At 52.5% G+C, this 22,662-nt stretch overlaps 1 protein-coding gene across 3 annotated transcripts in view; it reads left to right on the forward strand.

Annotated features, from left to right (window-relative positions):
* Positions 1-22,662, forward strand: part of LZTR1 (leucine zipper like post translational regulator 1) — a 289,726-nt gene that overhangs the window by 229,759 nt on the left and 37,305 nt on the right. For all 3 annotated transcript variants that reach the window (XM_084611172.1, XM_084611173.1, XM_084611171.1), the window contains one exon: positions 22,406-22,532. In XM_084611172.1, coding sequence (XP_084467298.1) covers positions 22,406-22,532 — 127 coding nt within the window. The remainder of the gene's footprint in view (positions 1-22,405; positions 22,533-22,662) is intronic.

Here is a 22,662-nt window from a genome sequence, read left to right on the forward strand (position 1 = left end):
CTCAGCAGCACAGTTGGGGCAGAGCCTGCAGAGGAGGATACTCTGCCTGTTCTGCCACGTCCCAGAGGGGAACCTACGCCTGGCTGGTCCCGATCCCCAGATGCTGGCAAGGACTGGCCCGGAGTGCCTGCCGTGTACCCCAAGGAGCCGGAAGAGGCCTGGAGGCCACAGGTACCGAACCCTGGGGAAGCAGGAAGTGGTCCAGGGGCAGCCACAGAGCAGCTGGCTGCAGAGTCAGGTGTGGCTCAGTCAGCGTGTTGTGGCTGGATCCCCACCGACGCAGGGGCAGCCAGTGCTGCCCCTGCCAGGGCCCTGAGCTGGGAAGCAGTGAAGTAGGGTGGGCCCGCATCCCCCTGTCACCCCACCCTGGGGTGGCTGACTCCCTACATTGTTCAGGGAAGCTCTAGCCCTGAAGAAGGAGCCTCCCTTACCAGCTCCCTTATAAACTGTTTGCTGGCTACCTGAGCTCCACCCAGGCTAAAGCCAGCCCTGATAGTCTGTTTGTTGTTGGCTGCCTGAGCCTCCTCAAGCCCAGGCCCCCAGCTCAGTTATAGACTGTTTCGGGGCCGACAGTTTGAGCCATCCAAACCCAGGCTAAAGCCTGACTATGACTATTGATTGCCCAGCCCTATTGTGGGCTCTTGGCTGTCCTGCGGACTCGAATCCTGGCCAAACAGGACTGGAATGAGTGGCCTCCCTCCGAGCGGGAGAGCAAGGGACCATTACACCCTGAGATACAGCTTGCCGGTCCCAGGTCCCATGTGAAGCTGCTGGAGTCTTTGGGGAGGAAAGGCAGTGGGAGACCTGTCAGGCCCAAGAGGGGCAGAAATTCAGTTGGTTGGATATTTTATTTTAATTGGACTTTTGTTACCCTGGAAGGGGACTGAACTTTAACTGCAACCTGGTTGGAGGACTGAGTGACCCAGAAGACCAGTTCAGAAACCGATTGGCCAACAAAAGGGGGAATACTCAAGATGAAGTCACTGCAGTGCTGAATCCTGGCGTGATGGGATGCTCTGGCAGTGAGTGCACCACATAACAATTGATACCAGTGGTGGGATTCCGAAGATCCCCTTCCCCTCCCATTAAGGAGGGTTGATTGAGCAGCAAGGCGGAGCTTCTGTATCACTAGGCTGTGTCGTGAGGGGGCCCTGTCTCACATCCAAAATGGAAGGTGGTGTACACCTGAAGTCTCGCAGGCCCACTACAATAGCAGGAGCAGCAGAAACAAATTCAGAATCTTCTGTTCCATTCCCTGGAAACCCAGCAAAAAGAGCAGGATGTATATTTCCCTGTACAACAACACTGGCCAGAGGTCAGTGACAGCTGCACAAATGGTTCTTACAACAGCTAGAGAAATGGGGTACCAGGAGTCAATCTAGCACAGGGATGGGTTCCATGGGCAGACTGTTCCATGTATTGGAAAAATTGGGGCTGCAGGATGACTAGAAGCCTTCCCTCGCACATTTGAATGGGTGGCTAGTGCAGCTGATTGGGAAGAGTCATCCTGGGAGGCCAGGATGGCCCCATTTTTGACTGGGGAAGCAGTTGCATATAAGGTCCTGATTGATGAACAGGCTGGCTTGTATGTGGAGGTCAAGGAAGCTATCCTAGTCAGGATGGGTTTTACCCCACAAGCATATAGACATCAGTTTTTGGATGGAGCCATTACTCTAGGGAGCCCGTCTGTGAGTTGTAGCCCAGTGGTTTTGGAACCTTAAAGTACCCCAGTGTCCTGCTGGGGGAAAGTCATGACATAGTTGCAGGACTGCAACTTTTTTGGGTCCTGGGGGAACATAGATATGGTCCCTTATATATGTGATCCCTTCCCAGGAGTCACGTGGTTTGCTTATTGATGATAGCTTGTTTGTCAGGTGGAATTCCTCAGGCAGAGGTAGAGCATATCAGTGTGAGTACATCCTGGTGAAGAGCTGCACTGAGAAAGTTATGGGATTTGAAAATGAGGGGATATTCCTGGCTGGGGCCTCACAGGTTAGTACCATATCTTCAGAACAGTGCATCTACCTTGCCATTTTTGGACCTGGGATGATATGTGATGATGAAATCAAATTGGGAGAAAAATAGGGCCCATCGAAGCTGCTGTTGGTTTAAAGCTTTTGCCCTATGTAGGTGCTCCAGATGTTTATGATCAGTGAATACCTGGACTGGGTGGTGAGCTCCTTCCAGACAGTGGTATTTTTGCTCCTGGTTGCACTCTATTGGGTAGTCAGAGTCTTGGTGTAGAGGCAGGGTTTCTGCACTCCTCTTTTCAAAAACTTCATCCTATTCTTGGTATTTCAACGGGCATTCCAATGTAGTTTCAACAGAGGGTTATGCCTGGATAGCCACCCCCACCTGAGCCTCTTGAGTTTAGGTGCCGCAACAGGATCTATTAGTCCCCAACAGTGCTGCTGACAAAATCCAGTGGAAGATAGACTTCCTGTGCTTGCCACTATGTTAGTGGATTGTGGAGAGCCAGTCAGGAGATACCGAGGATCAGGAGAAAGTGTGGAGAAAGGGTCATGCTAAATTGTAACATTTCTTGGTGCCCCTGTATCATGGCCTCCAGGGGAGTTTTTTCCTCTATTACTGGACCTGAAGACTAAGGGGAACCATCAGTAGTCTCTATGAGGTTGGGAGTGATCTTGCTTTGCAGGGGAATCTGAAAACCTGAGCCACACCTGTGTTTGCAAAGCAGTCGGTGCACCTGACTTAATCATAGAATCATAGAATAACAGAGTTGGAAGGGACCTCTGGAGGCCATCTAGTCCAACCCCCTGCCCAGAGCAGGACCAATCTCAACTAAATCATCACAGCCAGGGCTTTCTCAAGCCTGACCTTAAAAACTTCTACGGAAGGGGATTCCACCACCTCCCTAGGTAACTCATTCCAGGGTTTCACCACCCTCCTAGTGAAAAAGTTTTTCCTAATATCCAATCTAAACCTCCCCCACTGCAACTTGAGACCATTACTCCTTGTCCTGTTATCTGCTATCACTGAGAATAGTCTAGATCCATCCTCTTTAGATCCACCTTTCAGGTAGTTAAAAGCAGCTATCAAATCTTCCCTCATTCTTCTCTTCCATAGACTAAACAATCCCAGTTCCCTCAGCCTCTCCTCATAAGTCATGTGTTCCAGTCCCCTAATCATTTTTATTGCCCTTCACTGGACTCTCTCCACATCCTTCTTGTAGTGTGGGGCTCAAAACTGGACACAGTACTCCAGATGAGGCCTCACCAATGTCGAATAGAGGGGAACGATCACGTCCCTCGATCTGCTGGCAATGCCCTGTTTTATACACCCCAAAATGCCATTGGCCTTCTTGGCAACAAGGGCACACTGTTGACTCATATCCAGCTTCTCGTCCACTGTCACCCCTAGGTCCTTCTCTGCAGAACTGTTGCCTAGCCATTCAGTCCCTAGTCTGTAGCGGTGCATTGGATTCTTCCGTCCTAAGTGCAGGACTCTGCACTTGTCCTTATTGAACCTCATCAGATTTCTTTTGGCCCAATCCTCCAATTTGTCTAGGTCTCTCTGTATCCTATCCCTACCCTCCAGCATATCTACCACTCCTCCCAGTTTAGTGTCATCTGCAAACTTGCTGAGGGTGCAATCCACACCATCCTCCAGATCATTAACGAAGATATTGAACAAAACCGGCCCCAGGACCGACCCTTGGGGCACTCTGCTAGATACCGGCTGCCAACTAGACATGGAGCCATTGATCACTACGCGTTGAGCCCGACAATCTAGCCAACTTTCTACCCACCTTGTGGTGCATCCATCCAGCCCATACTACTTTAACTTGCTGACAAGAATACCGTGGGAGACCGTGTCAAAAGCTTTGCTAAAGTCAAGGAATAACACGTCCACTGCTTTCCCTTCATCCACAGAACCAGTTATCTCATCATAGAAGGCAATTAGATTAGTCAGGCATGACTTTCCCTTGGTGAATCCATGCTGACTGTTCCTGATCACTTTCCTCTCGTCTAAGTGCTTTAGAATTGATTCCTTGAGGACATGCTCCATAATTTTTCCGGGGACTGAGGTGAGGCTGACCTGATGAGGACTAGTGAGACAGGAGTTTGCAGGGTCATCCTGGGGATGAGCTACTGGACCAGCACCTGCAAGTGGGGAGCCCTGGGACAGAGTTCAGGGTGTGTTCCAGTCAAGACCAAAGTGTGGGGGAGCTCTTTTTCCTGATACCTTGGAGGCGTACATGACAGGCAGAGATGGAGTGACCTGACTCACCAGAATAGAAGCAGAGATGGTGTTGGCAGTGTCATTTCTTGTCTACGGGGGTGAGCCGTCAAAAGCCCATGTCCACCTGCATCAGCTTGGTAGGAAGCATTGATAAAGAAGTAAGAGAAAATGATAAAATAGTTGCAAGACCCCCATTTTTCCCTCCATTTGTTCCTGTAACCAATTGTCTGTATGGATGGTAAGATCCATGAGGGCATGCAAACTTGCGGAAGTTTCCACTCAGGACAATTCATCTTTAATTTCGTCTCACATTTCCCACCATAACTGGTATAGCTGCGCCACCTCGTTCCGATCTGTATCAGCCATGAGGTGACAGAATTGTACTGCATATGAGCCTGTAGTGCTCTGCCGTTGTTGGAGATTTCTTAGGGCGGCCTCCACTTTTGGAGTTTGGTGCAGATCTCCAAACAGCACTGAACTGACTTTCAGGAATATGTCCCAAGTTGACAATACCAAAATGTCACACTCCAAGAGGGGAGAGGCTTCCCCGGACAGCAGGCTGATAACCAGGCTTACCTTTATACAATCAGTAGTGTAGGACTCAGGATGCATCATGAACAGGAGGCAGCACTGGTTTATAAAACTATGGAATCCCTGGTGATTACCATCAAACCATTCCTGCAGACATATCAGGGAACAGGGCACTGTGAGCCATGTCTGGAGTGCAGTGTTTTCAGCATGCAATTGTGTGACTTGCTCTTGCAATACCTAGTTCTTCTCTGAATGCTTGCTCATGTTAATTCCATTTTTGGTGCGTGTGCACCCATGTGCACAGTTATCGGAGTTTACTGCCTTAGCGGTATCCATAGGGCTGACTGTGGCACCCCCTGGAGTGGCTCTCCCATGCGGCAACGTATCAGGCACCACCGGCCCTACACCCTCTCAATTCCTTCTTACCGCCCGTGATGGTTGGTTGAAGTGTCTTGTCTTGCTTCACAAGAACGGTAGCAGTTTATCCATTGACTTGCTAGTTGTGGTTGTACATAGTTTCATAGTGAGTTAGCTAATAGTGTTAGTTAGTCAAGAGAGTCCCCTGTTAGGACTTTGCCCCACTACCGCGGCTTTAAGCCATGTGCGTCATGTAGCATGCCGATACCAATCAGCGATCTGCACGATAGCTGTCTTAAGTGTCTGGGAGAAGGCCATCGCAAGGACAGGTGCCGCATCTGTAAGAACTTTCGCCCACGGACTCAGAAAGAATGGGATCTCTGCTTGAGGGCATTCTTGATGGAGGTTGCTCTGTCCGGCATCGGAACCCTCCACTGCAGCACCTATGCCCAGTACTTTGGTCTCAGTGTGCAGCGCAGCCCCGGACTCGGCCCAGCACTGCTCCGTCTCGCCGGTGCTGAAGAAATGGAGTCCTCTGTCCCCTGGAGGGAGCATCAGGCAGAGGACTGCTGTCAGGCCATGCGCCTGCTACGGGGAGTCACGGGAGTACCACAGAGGTTGGATGCAGCAGCCCTGCCAAGGACCTGCCCCCGACCCCAGGGAGCACCAAGGGTTCCCAGCCTGTGATGGGGCCTTCAGTGCCCGAAGTGGTCTTGGCAGCCAAGGACAAGGCCGACCAATTCTGCAGGTGCCATGCCAGGTGACCAGTGTGGCTCTGCTTGTGCACCGAAGGGGAAGGTCACCAGTGTATTGCAGCCTAGACTGGCGGAACACCGGAGGTCACCAAATCACAGATGCAAGTCCCCCTCACTGCAACCGCAGGACCTGGCACCGTACCCTAGCTCACCAGCCAGATGGCCAAGATCTCTGTTGAGATTCCCCTCCTACTAGGCCGGGGACTCCGGACTAATGGCGCCGCTCCCCGTACTGCTGGTACCAAGAGTCATAGGTCGTCTATATGCCAAACACCTTCTCCCAGAAGGTCTCCTTGTTGTCAGTCCCCATCACTCGGGGTCTCGACATCGGTCACACTCGCCCTGGTACTGCTCCTCTGGCAGGTGGCACGACTCCCTGTCACACTGTCGTTTGCCTACCAGGGTCAGTAGGTAGACTCAGGCCTCAACAGCTCTGCCGTGGTCACCAGAGGGGCAGTGGTTGGATCAGACCGTGACTTCTCAGCTTGTCACCGAAGCAGGGTGACTCCCCTCCGACACAGGAGACTGAGACGTCACCAGCCGTGGTGCCAACACAGCAGGGACTGTGACACCGACACTCTCTCTCCCTCCCTCCCCCACCCCCCACCCCGCTGGCAGTCCTGGAATCCATGGGGGGTGCTGGTGATGTTGGTCTAGCCTTCCCTGGCCACGTTGGACAAACGGGCCGAGGTGCACCCAGTGCTGCAATCAGAGCATGGCACCGCGGCACAAGCAGAACCGGCACCCCATACTCTGGCGCCGAGGGAGCTCTCCCCCAACAAAGAAAGGGGTGACACCATCCCTCAGGCCAGTCAATCATCATCGTCGTCCCCGGACGAGGTGGTGGTCGGACCCTCCCACACCAGCGGTCCCCTAGACGATTTTAAGGAGAACCAGGCCCTCCTTAAATGAGTGATGGAGAATTTGGGCTTGCAAATCGAAGAGGTTGCTGAAGTGTCATCTTGGCCACCACACCAGCAAAAATTACATTGCCCGTCCACTCAGGGGTGCTCAAAATAGCCAAATCAGTTTGTCAAATCATAGAATCATAGCCTATCAGGGTTGGAAGGGACCTCAGGAAGTCATCTAGTCCAACCCCCTGCTCAAAGCAGGACCAATCCCCAACTAAATCATCCCAGCCAGAGCTTTCTCAAGCCTGACCTTAAAAATATGTAAGGAAGGAGATTCCACCACCTCCCTAGGTAACTCATTCCAGGGTTTCACCACCCTCCTAGTGAAAAAGTTTTTCCTAATATCCAACCTAAACCTCCCCCACTGCAACTTGAGACCATTACTCCTTGTTCTGTCATCAGCTACCACTGAGAACAGTCTAGATCCATCCTCTTCGGAACCCCCTTTCAGGTAGTTGAAAGCAGCTATCAAATCCCCCCTCATTCTTCTCTTCTGCAGACTAAACAATCCCAGTTCCCTCAGCCTCTCCTCATAAGTCATGTGTTCCAGTCCCCTAATCATTTTTGTTGCCCTCCGCTGGACCCTTTCCAATTTTTCCACATCCTTCTTGTAGTGTGGGGCCCAAAACTGGACACAGTACTCCAGATGAAGCCTCACCAATGTCGAATAGAGGGGAACGATCACGTCCCTCAAAGCTGCTGGCAGTGCCCCTACATATACATCCCAAAATGCCGTTGGCCTTCTTGGCAACAAGGGCACACTGTTGACTCATATCCAGCTTCTCGTCCACTGTAACCCTTAGGTCCTTTTCTGCAGAACTGCTGCCGAGCCATTCGCTTCCTAGTCTGTAGCAGTGCATGGGGTTCTTCCGTCCTAAGTGCAGGACTCTGCACTTGTCCTTGTTGAACCTCATCAGATTTCTTTTGGCCCAATCCTCTAATTTGTCTAGGTCTCTCTGTATCCTATCCCTACCCTCCAGCGTATCTACCTCTCCTCCCAGTTTAGTGTCATCTGCATACTTGCTGAGGGTGCAATCCACGCCATCCTCCAGATCATTTATGAAGATATTGAATAAAACCGGCCCGAGGACTGACCCTTGGGGCACTCCACTTGATACCGGCTGCCAGCTAGACATGGAGCCATTGATCACTACCCGTTGAGCCCAACAATCTAGCCAACTTTCTATCCATCTTATAGTCCATTCATCCATTCAAATGCCCTCATCTATTCCGCTAACATCCTAAAAAGCGGAAAAGAAATACTGTGTCCTTGCAAGGATTTTGAGTATCTGTATACTCGTCCCTCCGCGGCATCACCGGTCATGTCTGCGGTGAATGAAAGGGACAGACAGGGCCACTCCAGCGGACCCCTCAAAAAATAAAGAGACCAAGAGACTCAACTTATTTGGGAGAAAAGTTTATTCGATGGCCAGCTTACAGTTTAAGGTCTCTAACCACCAGGCCCTGCTGGGATGTTATAACTTTAACCTGTGGGACTCCCTTAGTAAGTTCACGGGGGCCCTCCCACAGGTTCGTGCCCAAGAGTTCGCTGCGTTGGTGAGCAAAGGCACGGCGGTGGCCTGGGGAATCTTCCATATAGCCTGGGATGCGACAGGCTTGGCTGCCAGGGTGGTCGTGTTGGTGGTAGCCATGCGACGCAGCTCCTAGTTGCAGGCTTCTGGGCTGTCTCAGGAGATGCAGACCACGATACAGGACCTGCCATTTGAGGGTTTGGGGCTCTTTTCTGAGCTGACTGACTCTAGGGCTCCATGGGCTCAAGGACACCTGAGCCACCCTCCATTCCCTGGGTCTGCACACCTCTCAGCAGTCCAAGAAGCCATTCTGCCCTCTGCCTCCTCCTCAGATGCAGTCTAGGTTGTGGGGGGGCTCCCAGGTCTGGCTCCTCCAGGAGAAAGAACAAGGACAAAGCGTGTAAGAGACGCTACCCATCCTCTTCCCATCCGGCTGCTCAACCTGACTCTCCCAGATGTCAGGGAGGCTAGAAGCAGTCATTTTGAGGGTACGCTCGAAGACAGTGCCCCAGCCAATGTACTGGATCCAAACCCTCCCTTTCCTCAACGGCCTCCGCCCTTTCCGGTCGGCCTGGTCCTGTGTCACCTTGGACTGCTGAGTGCTAAATATGGTTTCTTCGGGCTATACCCTGCCGTTTACAGCTGACCACTTCTCCCACTCCCCCGTCGCTCTTCAGGGACCCTTCTCACAAGCAACTCCTTATTCGGGAGATCAAAAACCTTCACCTGGGGGCAGTGGAAAAAGTTCCTCGGAACATGGAAGGCAGAGGATTCTACTCCCGCTGCTTCCTAATTCCGAAGGCAAAAGGAGGCCTCAGACCCACCTGCGTCGCCTCAAGAAGTAGCTCCAGAAGTTGAAGTTCCACAGGGTCTCCCTGGCATCCATCATCCCCGCCCTGAATCCAAGAGACTGGTACGCCGTCCTCAATTTAAAGGACGCGTACTTCCATATTTCCATCTTCCCAGGACACCAGTGCTTCTTCCACTCCATGTTGGGAGGGCGCAATTTCCAGTTCTTGGCGATGCCCTTTGGTGTTTCGTCGGCCCCGAGGGTATTCACAAAATGTATAGCACCAGTGGCTGCTTACCTGAGATGTCGGGGAGTCCAAATATACCTGTACCTCGATGACTGGGTGATAAAGGGCTGGTCTCCGGGTCAGGTGCAGAGGCATCTTGACCTGGTCTGTTTCACCTGTCGCGACCTGGGGTTTATAATAAATGAGACAAAATACAACGCATAGAGTTAATCGAATCGGTCCTCGACTCCACTCGGGCCAGGACTTTCCTCCCTGAGACTTGGTTCCAGGCCATTTCAGACCTTATTGTGGGCCTGCAGGCCCACCCACTCACTAGCACCCACACGTGCCTGAGGCTGCTGTGCCACATGCAGCATGTACTTACATGGTCTGGCATGCACAACTCCACCTCAGACCTGTTCAGGCATGGCTGGCGTCGGTCTGTGTCCCCAGCTGGTACAGCATGAACCGGGTAGTCAGGATTCCGGACAGCGTCCTGGCGTCCCTCATCTGGTGGCAGAATCCCTCGTCACGGTTGGAAGGTGTTCCTTTTGCGGCCCCATCCTCATCGGTGATCCTTGTCTCCGACACCTCAGACCTGGGCTGGGGAGCACACTTTGGCGATCTCAACACTCAAGGCTGTTGGTCCACTCAAGATGGTTCCCTTCATATCAATGTCAGGGAACTCAGGGCGGTCTGACTGGCTTGCCAGGCCTTTCTACCTCATATACAAGACAGGGTTGTACAGGGTCCTGACGAACAAAACGGCTACAGTTTTCTATATCAACAGGCAGAGCAGAACCAGGTCATCGGTCCTTTGCTGGGAAGCCCTCTGGCTCTGCGACTTCTGTCTACAGTACAATATCCATCTCGTAGCCGCTCACCTTCTGGGATCCAAGAACCCGTTGGCAGATCGCCTCAGCAGGACATTCTTGTCTCGCCGCAAATTCATCCGGAGGTGGTCAGCTCCATCTTCCGCAGGTGGGAAACTCCCCAGGTGGACTTGTTCACTTCCAAACAGAACAGAAAGTGCCACGTCTCCTGATTGATTGGAGGCATGGACAGAGGAGCCTTGTCTGATGCCTTTCTGCTCCCATGGTCACGGGATCTGATGTACACCTTCCCTCCGGTACTGTTGCTGCCCAGGGTCATCATGAAGATCAGACAAGACAGGGCGAGGATCATCTTCATGGCATCAGTGTGTCCATGCCAACACTGGTTCAGCACCCTTCTGGACCTCTCAGTAGCAACCCCATTCCAGCTACCGCTCAGTTCGGACCTGTTGTCCCAGAACCATGGCAGTCTTCTGCACCCCAACCTGGCGGTACTACATCTGACAGCCTGGCTGCTGCGTGGTTAAATGCGCAGGAGCAGCCGTGCTCGGTGGAGGTTCAGCGCGTTCTGTTGGGAAGCAGGAAGCCCTCCACCAGAGCGATCTACGTGGCCAAACGGAGATGGTTCTCACCTGTTGGATTGCGGACAAAGGTGATCATCTTCGAGTGATTGCTCATGTATATTCCACAATAGGTGTGCATGCTCTCCACGTGCACCGATGTCGGAAGTTTTCCCCCTAGCAATACCCGTAGGTGAGCATCCCTAGCAACCTCTGGAGTGGCGCCTCCATGGCGCAGTATAAGGGGCACTGCACACTTCCCCCACCCCCAGTTCATTCTTGCTGCCAGTGAAAGTGCTTCAGAACTGCTCTGCTCCAGCTTTGCTGCAGCTCGTCCCCAGAACTCTTGTTCATTCAGTGTTGGTACCTGGAGTTAGTTTAGTTAGTGCACCTGGGCCCCGGGTTTTAAGTCGTGCAATGCTTGTGGGCGACCGATACCAGTGAGTGATCTGCATTCAGACTGTTTACACTGTTTGGGTGAAACTCATCTCAGCAATCGCTGCAAGATTTGCAAGTCGTTTAAACCTCGGACCAAGAGAGAAAGAGACATTAGGCTCCGAGTACCGGGGCGTCGGTATGCGATGACCCACCTGCACTGTCTACCAATCTGCACCACTTCCCATCCATGGGACATGCCAAGGAGGCTAAGAAGAGGCCTTGTTCGCCACAGCACTGGAGCAAAACTGGGGGAGAGGCTAGACCCATGCTGGGCAGTCCTTGATCCTCTCGGCCTCTGACTCAGGTCGAGCGGAGTAGCCCGGGCCCCTTTGGAGCAGGCTTCCCTGGATGTCTGGATGCCCTCCACACCAGAGGCCCTGCAAGCAACTCAGGATGTTATGTCCATGCCAGTACCAGAAGCACCGCCAATGTTGGCCCCGTGGTCCAAAGGCAAAACGCCTGTGGGATCCCCACAGTCTCCCCCGGCTCAATACCAGTCTTGGTCGAGGGAACGTTCCTGATGCCATTCACTGCTCAGCAACCATCCTGTGCTTAGTCCACGCAGGTCGCCTTTGACCCCCACCAGGGGTCTGGTTGGGTTCCATCTGACAGAGGCTCCAGGCACCGCTCTGTCTCGAGAAGCGGATACCGATGGGACTGAGGCAGACGACGACACAGGTCCTCATCTCAGCAGGGCTGCCGTAGCCAGTCATGACACGAACATTGATGCTGTTCTCGTTCGTCGTCTCACTCCAGGACCCCTCCTCAGGACCCCTCCTCGGCACCTCTCCTGTAGCCCTGGGCATCGATCGCCGGCGCGGGTTCGCCTGCCGGAGCCAATCGCAGAGCAGCTGCTACCGGCAGTACTGTTCTTCCATGTCGGGGTCACGGTCTCATGGTCAGCATCACTCCCAGTGTTGCCACTCCTCCCGGTCCAGGGACAGCATCAGGTCGTATGTCATCCCGCCCTCCCTTCATAGTTCTCCATCGATGGGTCAGGCCAGCCAAGCCGAACTGCCTGCTCCGCTGGTACTGAAGGTGGTGCAGTGCACCGGGCCCTGTGGCTGGCATAGTGGTACCAGTGTGCACCGTAGTCCCCGATGCAGCCCCCAGTGGGGGCTCACTCGGTTGGCCGGAGCTTCTGGACAGTCGTCGGCCTCCCTCTCCCGGCCTCCGAGGAAGGAGTCGGTGGGATGCACATCTTCGGCACTGTGCCTGGAGAGCGACGAGGGAACGGATCCCCCGATGCCGATGAACACGCAAAGTACCGTGCCTGTCTCCTCGCCCACCGATGATGAGGCGATTAGGGCCCTCCATACCGCAAAAGAACTCTAAAGCCCCACCAGGAACACTTGAAAAGGATGGCATCAAACCTCAACCTCCAGACAGAGGAGGTGGAAGAGCCCTTGGACTCTCTCTTTAAGATCATGTCCACCTTGGTACCGGGCAAGGTGGCCTTGCCACTCCACAAAGGGGTGGTGAAAATTTCAAATGCCTTGTGGCAAACCCTGGCCTCACTGGCCCCCATCTCTAAGAGAGCGGAGTACAAGTATTTTGTGCCCGCCAGTGGTCATGAGTACCTTTACCTCCACCCTACCTGTAACTCCCTGGTGGTTGAGTCGGTCAACCAGAGAGAACGCAAGGCCAACCAGCTCCTTCTCCGAAGAATAAAGACTCAAGGAGGCTGGATTCCTTTGGAAGAAAAATGTATTCGTCCTCGAGCTTCCAGTTATGGGTGGCAAACCATCAGGCTCTCCTGGGCCAAGTTCAATCTTCCGGGCTCTCTGCCCAAGTTCGAGGACTCCCTCCAGGAGCGTGACAGGAAGGAGTTCACAGCTCTGGTGGAGGAGGGTACAGCAGCTGCCAAGGCAACCCTGCAGGCAGCGGCAGATGCGGCGGACACAGCCGTGTGGTCCATGGCCTCCGTGGTGTCCATGAGAAGGGTGTGGTGGTTCCTGCTGTCTGAGCTGTCCAGTGAGGTGCAGAGCTCCCTGCGGGACCTCCAGTTTGATGGCAAGGCTCTGTTTGTGGAACAGACAGACATAAAACTGCGTGGCCTGAAGGACTCCCGCACTACGCTTAAGACTCTGGGCCTCTATGTTCCAGCTCTGGCTACATCTAAGTTTAAGCAGCAGCAGGCTCCCACCAAGGCCACGCACTCTAAATATGAGCCCCCTTATAAAAAGTCACGGGACTACAAGAAATGGCACCAGAGGCAGTCTCGGTCTGCCCCCCAGCCTGGGTCCTCCAAAGGCAAACAGGCAGAGAAACGGTAGTTTTGACGGGATGCCTGGGGGCGACCTACCAGTTCTTATCAGGGATCCACCCCCAATAAAGCTTCCCTTCTCCAACTGGTTGTGTGCTTTCCTCCCGGAGTGGTCGCGGCTGACTTCGGACCGATGGGTCCTCAGCACCATCTCTTGGGGCTACACCCTCCAGTTTATCTGTACCCCACCCAACCACCCTCTGCCCCCGTCCCTCCTGGGGGACCTCCTCTCACGAGGATCTACTCGAGCAGGAGGTGGGGTGGCTCCTTGGACTAGGAGCAGTGGAAGTGGTGCCAGCAAAGTTCAAACGCAAGGAGTACTACTCCCACTATTTCCTTATCCCGAAGGCCAAAGCGGGGCTCAGGCCCATCCTGGACCTGTGAGGCCTGAACCAGTACATGGTGAAGCTCAAGTTCTGCATGGTCTCCCTGGCCTCCATCATCCCCTGCCTGGATCCCGGGGAATGGTATGCTACCCTCGATCTGCAGAACACATACTTCCACATCCATATCTTGGAGGGGCACAGGAGTGTCTTCCATTTCATGGTTGGGCAGGAACACTACGAATTTACAGTGCTCCCATTTGGCCTGTCCAGTGCCCTCAGTGTATTTACAAAGTGTATGTCTGTGGCAGCAGCCTACCTCAGGTGCCGTGGGGTCTAGATCTTCCCCTGTCTGGATGACTAGCTGGTCCAGGGCAGCTCCCGGTCGCAAGTACAGAACCACTTGGCACTCCTCCTGTCCATGTGCGCCACTCTGGGCCTGTTAGTAAACAACACCAGGTCCACATTAGTCTCAGTACAATGCATAGAGTTTACCCCTGGACGCCACGTCGGCCAGAGCCTCCCTCCCACTGGATAGGTTCGAGACCCTGAAAGGGCTCCTTGCCTCAGTCACAAGGTTTCCAGAGACAACAGCCAGAGCGTGTCTCCAACTCTTGGGTCACATGTCGGCGTACACATATGTGATTCGTCACGCCAGACTCAGGATGAGGCCCCTCCAGCTCTGGTTGGCCTCAGTTTTCTCCCAGGCCAGAGACAGGATGGACACGATCCTCACTGTGCCCAAACTGGTGATCGCCTCCCTACGATGGTGGTCCTCACCAGGGAAATTGCTCCACGAGGTCCCGTTCAGAGGGAGGCCCCCATCTCTGGAACTGTATCCAACGCCTCGGATCTGGGGTGGGGAGCCCATGTGGGAAACGTTCAGACCCAAAGTCTGTTGTCTGCACAGGACCTGGCCCTCCATATAAATGTCAAGGAGCTCAGGGTAATCCAGCTGGCATGCATGGCCTTCCACTTGCACCTGGCAGGCAGGGTAATCAGGGTTCTCATGGACAACACGGCCTCAATGTTTTACATCGACAGACAAGGCGTGGCCCGTTCCTCCGCCTTCTGCCTGGAAGCCCTCAAGCTGTGGGAATTCTGTATAGCCCACGATATTTGCCTACAGGCCTACCACCTACCAGGCACCCGGAACTCGCGGGTGGATCGCTTGAGCAGGGACTTCTCAGCATGAGTGGTCTCTTCACCCAGAGGTGGTGCACAGACTTCCAAGACTGGGGAACTCCCCAATTGGACGTGTTCACAACTCAACAGAACCATTTCTGTTCCCAGTTCTGCTCCGGGGCGGGCTGAGATGGGGCGCTATCTCCGATGCCCTCCTGCCTTCCGTCCCGATGCCTTCCGTCCCGTCCAGACCTGCTCTCCCAGGACCAGGGCCACCTCCTCCACCCCAACCTAGCGGCGCTCCACTTCACAGCATGGCTGCTCAGTGGTTAGGCCAGGAGGAAAGGACATGCTCAAAAGGGGTCCAGCATGTCCTTTTGGAAAGCAGGCTACCCTCCGCGTGCTGAGCCTACTTGGCAAAGTGGTCAATGGGTGGCTGAGCGGTGCGTTTCCGCCATGGCTGCCCCTATCCAGCTCATTTTGGACTACCTCCTTCACCTTAGAGACCACGGCCTAGCACACTCATCTGTCAAGGTGTACTTGGCGGCCATATCGGCCTTCCACCCGCCGGTGCAGAGGCACACGGTATTCTCCCATACCATGGCCTGCCGATGCCTTAAGGGGTTGGATCATCTCTTCCCATAAGCTAGGTCCCCTGTCCCTCAGTGGGACCTGAACTTGGTGCTGGCCTGGCTGATGGGCCCCCTGTTTGAGCCGCTCGCTACATGCTCCTGGTCACACACCTTGTGGAAGGTAGCCTTCCTGGTAGCGATCACGTCGGCTAGATGGGTCTCCGAACTCAGGGCCCTGATGTCCGAGCTCCCATAGACAGTGTTCCATAAATTTAAGGTCCAGCTCTGCCACACACCCCTTTCCTCTTGCAGGTGGTCTCCGCCTACCACATGGATCAGGACATTTTCCGGCCGGTCCTCTTCCCCAACCCCCATGCATCCAGCGACATGCACCGTCTCCACATGTTGGAGACGGGCTCTGGCTTTTTATCTGGAGCGGAGTAAGCCGTACAGGAAGTCTTCGCAGCTGTGCATCGCCTCGGCTGCACGCATGAGGGGTCAGCCGATCTCCACTCAGCGGCTTTCCAACTGGATCACCTCATGCATCTGTACCTGTTATGACTTGGCAGGAATCCCTCCGCCATCAATCGGGAGGGCACACTCGACTCGGGTGTAAGCCTCGTCAGCTGCCTTTTTAGCCCATGTCCCCATTCAGGACATTTGCAGGGCTGCCACATGGCCTTCTGGTTACACGATCACCTCGCATTATTCAGTCGTCTCCCAGACCAGGGAAGACGCCGGGTTCAGCAGGGCTGTGCTCCGTCCCAAGAGTTTGTGAACTCTTACTGACCTCCAACAGATATAGCTTGGAATCACCTATTGTGGAATACACATGAGCAATCACTTGAAGAAGAAAAGACGGTTACCTTTTTCGTAACTGGTGTTCTTCGAGATGTGTTGTTCATGTCTACTCCACATCCCGCCCTCCTTCTCCTCTGCCGGAGTTATCTGGCAAGAGGGACCTGAGGGTGGGGGGAGCGCGCAGCGCCCCTTATACTGCACCATGAAGGTGCCACTCTAGCGGTCACTAGGGGTGCTCCACTATGGATACTGCTAGGGGAAGAACTTCCGACACCAGTGCACGTGGCGAGCACACACATCTATTGTGGAATAGACGTGAGCAACACATCTTGAAGAACACCAGTTATAGAAAAGGTAATTGTCTTTTCGTCCCAAGTGGGCTTCAGTGCAGCTTATTCTGGACTAACTCCTGCATCTTAAGCTTAAGAGATGTTAAGAGTAACAAGAAGGGTTTCTTCAGGTATGTTGGCAACAAGAAGAAAGCCAAGGAAAGTGTGGGCCCCTTACTGAATGACGGAGGCAACCTAGTGACAGAGGATGTGGAAAAAGCTAATGTACTCAATGCTTTTTTTGCCTCTGTCTTCACGAACAAGATCAAGACTGCTGTGCTGGGCATCACAGCATGGGGAGTAGGTGGCCAGCCCTCTGTGGAGAAAGAAGTGGTTAGGGACTATTTAGAAAAGCTGGACGTGCACAAGTCCATGGGGCCGGACGCATTGCATCCGAGAGTGCTAAAGGAATTAGCGGCTGTGATTGCAGAGCCATTGGCCATTATCTTTGAAAACTCATGGCGAATGGGGGAAGTCCCGGGTGACTGGAAAAAGGCTAATGTAGTACCAATCTTTAAAAAAGGGAAGGAGGAGGATCCTGGGAACTACAGGCCAGTTAGTCTCACCTCAGTCCCCGGAAAAATCATGGAGCAGGTCCTCAAGGAACCAATCCTGAAGCTCTTACACGAGAGGAAAGTGATCAGGAACAGTCAGCATGGATTCACCAAGGGAAGGTTATGCCTGACTAATCTAATCGCCTTCTAAGATGAGAGTACTGGTTCTGTGGATGAAGGGAAAGCAGTGGATGTATTGTTTCTTGACTTTAGCAAAGCTTTTGACACGGTCTCCCACAGTATTCTTGTCAGCAAGTTAAAGAAGTATGGGCTGGAGGAATGCACTATAAGGTGGGTAGAAAGTTGGCTAGATTGTCGGGCTCAACGCGTAGTGATCAATGGCTCCATGTCTAGTTGGCAGCCGGTATCAAGTGGAGTGCCCCAAGGGTCGGTCCTGGGGCCGGTTTTGTTCAATATCTTCATAAATGATCTGGAGGATGGTGTGGATTGCACTCTCAGCAAATTTGCGGATGATACTAAACTAGGAGGAGTGGTAGATACGCTGGAGGGCAGGGATAGGATACAGAGGGACCTAGACAAATTGGAGGATTGGGCCAAAAGAAATCTGATGAGGTTCAACAAGGATAAGTGCAGGGTCCTGCACTTAAGACGGAAGAACCCAATGCACCGCTACAGACGAGGGACCGAATGGCTAGGCAGCAGTTCTGCGGAAAAGGACCTAGGGGTGACAGTGGACGAGAAGCTGGATATGAGTCAACAGTGTGCCTTTGTTGCCAAGAAGGCCAATGGCATTTTGGGATGCATAAGTAGGGGCATAGCCAGCAGATCGAGGGACGTGATCGTTCCCCTCTATTCGACATTGGTGAGGCCTCATCTGGAGTACTGTGTCCAGTTTTGGGCCCCGCACTACAAGAAGGATGTGGAAAAATTGGAGAGAGTCCAGCGAAGGGCAACAAAAATGATTAGCAAAAAGAAAAGGAATACTTGTGGCACCTTAGAGACTAATCAATTTATTTGAGCATTGGTTAGTCTCTAAGGTGCCACAAGTACTCCTTTTCTTTTTGCAAATACAGACTAACACGGCTGTTACTCTGAAAAATGATTAGGGGTCTGCAACACAAGACTTATGAGGAGAGGCTGAGGGAACTGGGATGGTTTAGTATGCAGAAGAGAAGAATGAGGGGGGATCTGATAGCTGCTTTCAACTGCCTGAGAGGTGGTTCCAAAGAGGATGGTTCTAGACTATTCTCAGTGGTAGAAGAGGACAGGACAAGGAGTAATGGTCTCACGTTGCAGTGGGGGAGGTTTAGGTTGGATATTAGGAAAAACTTTTTCACTAGGAGGGTGGTGAAACACTGGAAATGCGTTACCTAGGGAGGTGGTAGAATCTCCTTCCTTAGAGGTTTTTAAGGTCAGGCTTGTCAGAGCCCTGGCTGGGATGATTTAGTTGGGGATTGGTCCTGCTTTGATCAGGGGGTTGGACTAGATGACCTCCTGAGGTCCCTTCCAAACCCTGATATTCTATGGTTCTCCAGGAATTGTCCCTCTCATTGATAAAGGTCCATCTAGCGGCCATCTCGGCTTTCCACCCACCGTTACAGGGTAGGTCTGTTTTTGCTCAGGAAATCATGGCCTGATTCCTTAAAGGCCTGGAGTGCCTCTACCCACAAGTCAGAGACCCCATCCCTCTGTGAGACTTGAATCTGGTGCTGTCTCAGCTAACGGGTCCTCCCTTTGAGCCCTTGGCTTCTTGCTCTCTCCTCCTCTCGTGGAAGGTCACGTTCCTGGTTGCAGTGATGTCGGCCCACTGGGTATCCGAGATTCAGGTGCTCACCTCGGAGCCACTGTACATGGTCTTCTACAAGGACAAGGTCCAGCTAAGGCTACACCCAGCTTTTCTTCCTAAAGTAGTCTCCGTTTCATTGGAGCCAGAACATTTACTTACTGGTCTTCTTTCCAAAGCCGCATAAGTCAGAAGAGGAGCTCAGGCTAAGTGCCCTGGACATTAGGAGGGCTCTGGCCTTCTGTGTGGATAGGACCAAGTTGTTCCGTAAATCGATGCAATTGTTCATCACAGTGGCTGACAGGATGAAAGGTCACCAGGTATCCACTCAAAGAATTTCTTCTTGGATCACGGTCTGCATTCGCTTTTGCTATGACCAAGCGAAGGTGCCACCTGCGGCGATCGTCACCACCCACTCTACAAGGGCGCAGACTTCTTCGGCAACTTTCTGGCCCATGTGCCTATCCAGGGCATCTATAGAGTGGCCAAATGGTCGTCTGTCTACACTTTTACGTCCCATTATGTGCTGACCCAGCAGGCCTGGGATAAGGCTGGTTTCGGTAGGACAATACTGCATGCCGCTAAGCTATGAACTCCAAGCCCACCTCTGTTGATACTGCTTGTGAGTCACCTGAAAAGGAATTGACATGAGCAAGCACTCAAAGAAGAAAAACCGGTTAACTACTTTTCCTAACTGTTCTTCTAGATGGGTTGCTCATGTCCATTCCATTTCCCCCCCACACCCACACCCCTCTGTTGGAGTTGCCAGCAAGAAGGAACTGAGAGGGTGCCAGGAGGGAGGCAGCACCTGATATACCACTGCATGGGAGTGCCACTCCAGGGGGCACCACAGCCAGCCCTAAGGATAACGCTGAGGCAGAAATCTCTGACAGCTGTGCATGTGGGTGCGCGCACACCGAGAATGGAATCGACACGAGCAACACATCTCAAAGAACAACAGTTATGAAAGGTAGGTGACAGTTTTTTCTCCGAGGTCAGCTGAATGACCTGGGCCTCCAAGGCTTAGTTGTCAGCCTGAAGTCAGGCAGCCCAGTTGGGAGTGTCCAGTGCTTCCAGAAGTTTGGCCAGGTCTATTTTACTGGCATCAAGCCCACTCCTGTGGCTTAAGTGGTCCATGCAAACTGACGTGGGCAGTCTGACCTAGCGGCCAGACCAGGAGTCGGGAGCCAGGCTGGGTCAGATACCAGGAGATTAGATTCTGAGTTATGCCAGAGATCGAAAGTCAAGTGTAAGGAGGCAGGCAGGGTCAGGTTACCAGGGGATCAGAGTCAGGTAGTAGGAGCAGGTAGTGCAAGGGAAACAGTCCTGAGCAGGGGCAACCCAGTTACATGGACAACTTCTTCTTTCTGTGCTTGATTTTAAATACAGTCAGGGACATTCAGAACCCCCGAATTCCACCTAGCAGATTCCAGGATTGCAGTCCTCTGTTCTCTCAGAATTCAACTTCTAGTTCTGGTGCCTGTTAGCAGCCACTTGGTGGCAGGGAGTAGTGGATCAGTGTTCTCATTGCACACATCATGAGTACCTGGTTCATACCAGGAAGCTGACGATCTAACCAACGAATCACATTCAAAATCCTTTTTAGGGACACATGTAGATCACTTGCCAACCAACATTTCTGATGCAATTCTTTCCCCCCAATGTTTGAGCCACGGTGGAAAGTGTCCACGGTCAGGCTATCTCCTCTGAGGATCTCTGGGTGGATCTCAGGTTGTATCTTACTCTGCTATCAATTGTCTCACTTTCCTTCCCTCACGCAGGATGAGCACAAGCAGTGTCTATAGCATTGCTTGAGGGTAGTGTCTTTGGTTAACATTTGTAAAGCAGCTACGTGGACTTCCAACCATATGTTCCTGAGTCATTATGCTTTAGTAGAAGACTCTGCTGCTGACACATACTATGAGGCAACAGTCCTTCATGCAACTCTGCCACCTACATCCTTGCACTCGCTTCTTTCTTGAGTACTAGCTGTCAGTCACCCACAATGGAGTACACATAGGGACCAGCACTTGAAGAAGAAGAGGAAGTTATTTACCTTACAGGTTATTTGAGATTTGTGGTCCCTATCATACATACTACCACTCTCCTTCCCCTCTGCTTTGGACATTGATTAGATTCATGGTAGAGAAGGAACAGGAGAGGTGGTTGGTGTGCTCCATCTTTTATCTCCTTCGGTGGAGGCCCTAGGAAAGTAAGGGTGCATGTGCGAGTCAGCGGACACTGCTTTCAAAATTCTCTGACTCTGGGAGCATGGAGTACATGCGTATCCCTAATGGAATACAGATAGGGACCACACATCTCGAAGACCCTCCAGTTACTATAAGGTAAGTAACTTCCTCATGCGGGGGTGAGCTAGGGCTGGAGGTTGGTAGGGCAGATCTTGCACTGAGAGAGAGAGGCAAAAGAGGCAAAGGTGGAGGGAGGGAGCGAATCAACAACAGTGAAAGAAAGGATGAGAATGCTGAGAGCAGATAAGAAGTCACTGATGTTGAAGGACTAGAAGTCACAGAAAGACCAAGTGACAGGGCATGAGGGAGTTGGGGAGCAATGGGTGATCCTGAAAGGGAGGGAGCTCAGCAAGAGAGATCTGAGAAAGCAATGCTTGGTGAGACCAAATTCCATGAGTGTTCCTTTTGGTGAATGGGAGAGTTGACCGTGAGCTGCAGATTGAATGAAGAGGGGAGGAAAAGAAAGTGTGCAGCTAAGGGGTTGGATGGGTTGTTCCCATGGAAGTTGAAGTCCCTGATTCTGAGTGTGGGAGATTGTAAGAAGAGGGAGAGAGAGAGAGAGAGCGAGGAGTTGAGATCAGAGAGGAAGGCTGATGGGGAGGAGCTGGATGGATGGTAGGTGACAGCAATATTGAGGGGGAGAAGAGAGAAGTCAATGCAGCATTGTTCAGAAGAAGAGAGGAGGGGGAAGGGAGGAGGGAGGTATTGGAAATAGCAGCAAGGGGACAGGAGAAGCTCCGTACCCCACCACAGTCTGATCCAGGCGGGCGGGGCGGGGAAGGAAGGGGTGAGAGAAGGAGAAGCCTCTATAAGAGATGGCAGCTGTAGAGGGATCCAGGTTTCTTGAAGAACCAGGAGCTGGAGGGAGCAAGATAGGAAGAGGTCACAGGTGGCTGAGATCTTTGTAGATATGTCATGGCGTTCCAGAGACAGCGAGAGAAGTGGAGGTGCAATGTATGTGAGGTTAGCAATGTTGGCACAAAATGGACAGGGGGTGGGTGAGGAGTGGATTGAGGCAAATGTACCAGAGGTGAGGAAAAGGATGCAGATGTAAAACCTCACCGAGGGCATCAGTCTTACATACAGAACAAATTTCCAGGGATCGTGGCCTGGCCTTATCCATGGCATACGAAAAGAGGCCTCCCATAGTGCTGAGAATGTGATGAAGTGCCTGCCTACTAACAACTCCCTTAATCCCATGGGAAAACCTGTATGTAGATGTGGCACAACCGTGTATTAACTTTATAGCAGCTGATTACCTGGAAATGTCTTCTTTTTAATCATTTCACCATGTTGCCTCTGTCAGGAACATCTTTGATTCAGGATATGAAGGCTTATCTAGAAGGAGCTGGGATCGAGTTTTGTGATATCATCCTCCTGTTAGATGGCCACCCAAGACCAGCACATAAGGCAATTCTGGCAGCCCGCTCCAGGTGTGTGCACTCTGATCAACCATTTACTGAAACTTAGAAACTTTTTAAATAGTCATCATTTACTAGAGCAATAACAAATGTCATGTGTGGACATGATTTCTCAGTACCACAGACTGCTTCTTGGATCAGG

Source organism: Lepidochelys olivacea, assembly GCF_965140295.1.
Source record: "Lepidochelys olivacea isolate rLepOli2 genome assembly, chromosome: 21".
Lineage (NCBI taxonomy): Eukaryota > Metazoa > Chordata > Testudines > Cheloniidae > Lepidochelys > Lepidochelys olivacea.